At 59.4% G+C, this 6000-nt stretch overlaps 1 protein-coding gene across 4 annotated transcripts in view; it reads right to left on the bottom strand.

Moving 5' to 3' along the window:
- Positions 1-474: 474 nt before the first annotated feature.
- The window catches only part of MGAT3 (beta-1,4-mannosyl-glycoprotein 4-beta-N-acetylglucosaminyltransferase), a 38828-nt gene continuing 33302 nt past the window's right edge, over positions 475-6000 (bottom strand). For all 4 annotated transcript variants that reach the window (XM_059187026.1, XM_059187025.1, XM_059187024.1 and 1 more), the window contains one exon: positions 475-5247. In XM_059187026.1, the coding sequence (XP_059043009.1) occupies positions 3645-5246 (1602 nt within the window). In that variant the 5' untranslated portion in view covers position 5247 and the 3' untranslated portion in view covers positions 475-3644. The remainder of the gene's footprint in view (positions 5248-6000) is intronic.

The following is a 6000-nucleotide window of genomic DNA, read 5'->3' as shown; positions in this document are numbered from 1 at the left end:
TGTAGAAATTACTTTAAAAAAAAAAAATCTTAAGAGGGAAAAAAAGGAACCTGTGACAGGCATAGAGGGGGAAGAGCATGGAGTTGGGAGTGTTTGTCTGGATCCCCTGAGCAGAACTAGGGGGATGGCTCCCCTCTGCGTAGAGACAGCAGAGGCTTCATCTAGAGCTCTAAAGGGGTACTGGCCCACCTGGGAGGGTGGGTGTCGCCAGTCCTGGGCCCACTTCTTTCTGCAGCCCTCCTTCCAGCACTTTCTGCTGTCCAGCGTTTCCACCAGGTGTGGGTGGAGTAGGAGATGCTCCTGGGGTAGCGTGCACGCGCATGTGTGGCGCGCATCCCTCAGTGAAGGGACTCCGCATGTCCCCGCACCCCACTGGCCCAGCCCTGGAGGCGAGGTGGTCTTTAAAAACCAGAACCAGTCCCTTGCACCCCTCCCTGACCCAGAGTACCCCCAAATTTGCCCCACATGCGCACCTTTAAGACTTTGTAGCTGCTTTTATTATTAATATTCTCTTTTCCTTTAAGCATCCCTTTAAGGGTGAAATGAAATCCAACCATTTACAGAGAAAATGATTTCAGAATGTACATATTGATTTTCCCTTACAAAAAAAATAATACTATTATCATTGGCGTCCTTAAATTATACATTTCCCAGGGCCCTGCCTTCTGCTTGGAGAAGTCCCGTCTCCCCTCCCCGCCTGCCACCTTTGGCCCCAAAGATCTCCCAAGTCCACCCCTAAGAACCTGCTTCTGCAAGAGGACATGACCTGTGGGTGGGCGGAGCCTCCTGAGTCTAGAGGTCACAGGGCCAGCGGTTTCCAGGGAGAGACACTTGCTGACAGCGACAGGGGGAGCAGTCTGCCCACATTCCCATTCACAGTTTGGTTTCCTTTCATACTGGGGGAGTGGCCCAGGGCTCCCCTGCCCCCCGAAATTCCCAGTGTATGTTGTGAGTATAAGTGAAACTCTTCAACCCCACATCTTGCCCCCCCCCACGACTGCCCTCTCCACCCAATGACCAGGTCTCCCCTTGGCAGTGACCATGAACATGTTCTGGGTCTGAGAGGGAAGGTGAGGCCTGGCAGGTCTGAGCTCCCCACCTTCTCCTTCCCTTGCCCTGGAGCTGGTGAACTGGAAGCCAGGGACCCCTGCCAGCCTGGGGAGGGGGCATCTCCATAGCAGCTGAGGGTGCCAGGGGCATGGATGAGGAAACCCACCCTGGGCTGGGGCTCAGGCCTGATTTAGGAGCACCCCCGAGACTGCCGGTCCAGGAGATGAGCGAAGGTGGCTGGGAAGGCAGGCCCTGGTGGACATTCTAACCGCTTTTGCCACTTCTGCCTCTTTGTTCAGCTCCAAAAGGGACTGGGAGTGGGGCTGCTAAGACTCCAAGGGAGGGGTTCCCTCCGGACACACCACGGACCCCCTTGCAGAGGGAGAGTGGAGGCCACAGAGCACCCTCCACCTGCTTCCTGTCTGCCCACCAGAGGTTGCTCAGTGGCCTGCTCCCTGGAAGACCACGCCCACGCCAGACATTTCCTGGGACAGAGCTGTGGCAAAGGAGACACCGCTCTCTTCGCCCCTCAGGAAGCCCCAATAAGACATCCAGAGCAAGTCCAGGCCAGAGGCTGGGTGGGACCAAGATGGGCTGGGGAGGTAGTGAGCTCTCAGCTGCTCAGCCCTCAGGTCAGGAGGATTCTCATTCCTTGGACTGAAAGACAGACAGACAGACAGACCCCCACACCCCCTTCAGCCTTGCTTTCTCGGCTCCCCAGGGGCTTTCTGCCCAAGTCACTTTGGAGGAGCTGCAAGGAGGTGTGGCCACAGGCTCCGGGTCCTGGGGAAGGGGAGGCCTGGGCCCTGCCCCTACATCCATACAGAAGCCTATATTTACAGGGACACCCCAATACAGACACGTACAAATACACACCAAGCATGCACACATGCCCATAAATACACACACACACACACGCACAAACATGTACCATTCCACAGGCAGGTTCTGCATCCTGGCATCGCTGGGTGAACATCTACGGGTGCCTTGGGCATGGGGAGTATCACCGCTCCTACAACCACAGGCTCTAACTGGCCCCCAACCCTGGGCTGCAGTGAGTGGGGGCAGGAGCGGGGGCTCTTAGGAGCTCTGAATGAGACAGTAGGATCCTAGGACTGTGTTAGTCATTCCTACACTCTCTCCCCATCCCCCTCCCTCTGTGCCAGAGACGCTCCTTGTCTCCTGTCTCCATTCTCTCCTCCTTCCTTTACTAAGAGAATTCTTCAGTTGAGGCTGGGCATGTGGCTGAAGACTACTTTTCCCAGCTTCCCTTGCAGCTATTTATGGCCATGTCACTAAGCCCTGGCCAGTGAGATGTGATCAGAAGTGACCGAGTCATGTCTGGCTCATGCCCTTTACGGGAAAGGGCATGTGCTTCTCTTGCTGTTCTCTGCTTCCCCTGTGCTGGGATGCACATGTGATGGTGGGAACTGAAGCAACCATTCTATCCAGAAGTGGAAGGTGCATATGAAGGAAAGCAGAGCTGCCTTACTGCATGTGGACCATCGCTCTCTAGACAGTTAAGCTAGAAACAAGCTTGTCTTGCTTAAATTACTGTATTCTGGGGTCTCTTAATTAGAGCAGCTTAGAAACTAACCAATACATCCCCTGCCCTCAAGAGGCAAAGAGGAATGAGATGACACAACTGGCCTTCAAGTCCCTCCTGGGCCCAGTCAGGGCAGCCCTGTGGGGCTTCCTGACTCTAGCCAGCCCCAAGGAGGGGTGTAAGGGGATGGTGGGGAGCCGGGGCTGTGGGTTTTAGTGGAAAGGGGTGATGGGGAACCACCTCCTTCCCCGTGCCCCCTCGCAGGCCCAACCTACTGAGCTGATGGTCCAGCCTCTGGCTGCCATCCCCACCCTGAGAACTGGACTCTTCACCTTGCCACAAGACAGCAACATAAAAAGAAAGAAGGAATGTCAAGGCCAGATTTGGAACCAAAAGAAAGACTCCTTGGACTTCTGCAGACCCCCGCCTACCCCACAGGTGCTGTCCCGCACTGGGCAGGGGGAGGGGCGGACTATGGGGCAGATTTCTCGGCTCCTTCTGGCTCAGCTCTTCCGAGAACACTGCAGCTCTTCCCAGCTGGCTGCTGTTTTTCTTCCCCTCCCGCCCTGGTGTCCCCTTTTCCTCCTGGAGCCAAAAGCATCTATTTACAGAGCCCCAGGACCTCCTGGCACGTCCACTTCTCCGCTGCAGGTCCAAAGCCCCAGGAGGCCAAATGGTAGGTTTCTTCCTGGCAGGGGCTGCAGCTCCCATCTGCTGGCCCTGGGGAGCTCCTACAGGTTCCCTTCCCCCACCCTGCCCAACCTCCCTCACTACCCAGCAACCACCATGCACGCTCCACCAGCACCTCCCGGTCACAGGGCTCTTGGGAGTGCGAAGGGCTGGACTCCCCTCTCCTGATGGGGAAGGGCGTTTTGTGAGCTCACAGGCCCAACCCCAATTCACGAGGGCCTGAGTAGAGAAGACTCCTTCACCCATGCACTCCTGGTCTTCTCAAGGACCAGCCACACGGCAGAGGGAGGCAGAAAAACATCAGGAGGGGCAGCTGCCAGCCCCGACCCTGCCCCTGGCCCTCTGAGATCACGCAGCCTTAGCCTTCAACCACATCCGATTTGCCCCTGGCGGGGGGCCTTCCCTCGGGAGCCCTGGGCCGCCGCCCACCTTCCGCCGTGCTCCTGGGCTCCTGGTAGGGGTTGTCCAGCAGGTAGCGGAACTGGGCGTAGTTGCTGAGCAGGTACTTCGGGGCGTACATGTGCTCGCTGGGGTCGGCCGGCGGGTACTCCTGCTGCGTGCCATCGAACCAGCCCCCGGTGCGGATCAGGCCCCGGATGTAATTAAGGTCCCGCTTGTCCTCGTAGTCGCCCCAGCGGGGGAAGTCGCCGTTCTGGGCCGACACGAGCTTGAAGTAGATGCCCTCGGGCGTGAAGCACCAGGAGCAGTGCCAGCCGGCGAAGTGCAGGGGGCTACCGAGCGACCACTGCACCAGGATGTGGCCCGTGCGGTTCTCGTACTGCCGGAAGTTGGGCATGGTGTAGTACTGGCGGCGGCGCAGGCGGATGCCGTCCAGCCCGTACACCGTCTGCAGCATGTCCACCGTGCAGCCCGACACCACCTCCAGGGTGCCCGGCTGCTTCCAGAAGAAGCCGTACAGCGACTTGCGCATGTGGAAGGCGAACGGCTCCGTCCAGCCGTCGTACAGCTTGAGGAAGAGCACGCCGTCGCGCGCGGGGATCTCGTCGGCGTCGTCGATGATGAAGACGTCGTCGGGCCGCAGGTTGCGCAGGCGCGACACGCCGTCCTGGGTCAGGAAGGTGCGCAGGTAGTCGTCGGCGATCCAGCCGTCCTGCCGCCCGCCCAGCGGGAAGTGGTCCAGGAAGACGTAGAGCACCTTGTGCCGGATGTACTCGAACGTGCCGTTGGTGAGCATCTCGCGGAACTTGAGCGGCCGCGGCTCCCCGTAGGCCGTGAAGTTGGACTCGCACACCACGAAGGCGTCCACCACGTCGCCCAGCTCGTGGAAGCGCACGTCCAGCAGGTCGAACTCATGGTTGATGTTGATGGCGTTGATGACCCGCCGCGGCACCTCGCGGGGCACCAGGCGCTCCTTGGTGGGCAGGTTGGAGTACTGCACCACGGTGGGCACGCCGCAGCTCGGCCCGTGCCAGCCCGGGAGGCACACGCACTCCACCCACTTGCGCCGCGGGCTGCGGGCGCCCGGGCGCTCACGGGCGCTCAGCAGGTGCCGGGCCGGGCCCCGGGCAGAGGAGCCATCGGCCCCCTCCGCCTTCTCCTCGGGCCGCCCCGAGGAGGGCTTCTCCAGCATCTTGGTGCCTGGTTTGAAGCAGACGCCTCCCGCCTTGGTGCGGACGAAGTACTCGGTGGTGTCCTCGGGCAGCACGAAGTCCATCCGGTGGAGCTCCTCACTAGCCTTGCTTGGGGACAGCGGCTGGAGCAGGGGCGAGTGGGAGTAGAGCGGCGTTCGCAGCAGATCGGGGCTGCCCGGCTCCGGGCTGGCCTGGGGCGTGACGGGGGCATTGTTCCAGAAGAAGCTGGACACGAGGTTCGGGCTGAGGGAGGCCAGTTCTCGGGGGAAGGTGACATAGGACAGGGTCTTAAAGAAGTGCAGGAAGGAGATGAGGCACAGGCCGGCCATACAGAACATGAGAAAGAGCTTGTAGCGTCTCATCTTCATCCTGCAGGAAGAGAGATCGAGCACACGGGTCAGGGGTCTGCAGACGTGGGTGAGGAGAGCCCGAGGCCCCTCTCCTAATGTAGGGAACCAGAGGAGGCCTTTGCTGCCACCGTGTCTGTGAATGTCCAGGCCAGTGCCTGGTGTCCCTTCAGGAAGTCACCTCCTGGTCCCCAGGAGGCCAGCCTGTGAGTCCAACTTGCTGTACCAAGTACCCAGCGGTGGTGAGGCATCAAGGAAATTCCCCTCCTGGCTCAGGACCACCTGTTCCACAGCCCTTCCCCTCAGTACCAGGTCACCACACCCACCCAGCCATCTGCAGCCTGACCCTCCCCACCCGGCCTGCTTACCCTGACCAGACCAGCTTCCTGGCTAGACTTTGCACTAGGAACAGTGCAGCCTGGGAAAAGCCCAACTCTGCAGCCCAGAACCCGCCCGAAGGGAGGAGCAGAGTGGGCTGCAGGCGCCCTGTGTGGTTCCCCTCCCTGCCCTGCCCAGGGTGCTTTCCTCTCTTCTTTTTCTCTTTTCTTTCTTTCTTTTGTGCAAATGTTGACTAATCTTTTTTTTTTTTTTTTAAAGATTTTATTTATTTGAGAGTGAGCGAGAGATCATGAGCAGGGGAGGGGCAGAGGGAGAAGCAGATTCCCCGCTGTGCAGGGAGCCCAATGCAGGGCTCAACCCCAGGACCCGGAGTTCCTGACTGGAACCAAAGGTAGATGAGCCAACTACTGAGCCACCCAGGCTCAGTTCTTAACAA

This window comes from Mustela lutreola, chromosome 8 (assembly GCF_030435805.1).
Source record: "Mustela lutreola isolate mMusLut2 chromosome 8, mMusLut2.pri, whole genome shotgun sequence".
NCBI classification, from domain to species: domain Eukaryota; kingdom Metazoa; phylum Chordata; class Mammalia; order Carnivora; family Mustelidae; genus Mustela; species Mustela lutreola.
This window is presented reverse-complemented; position numbering and strand designations above follow the sequence as displayed.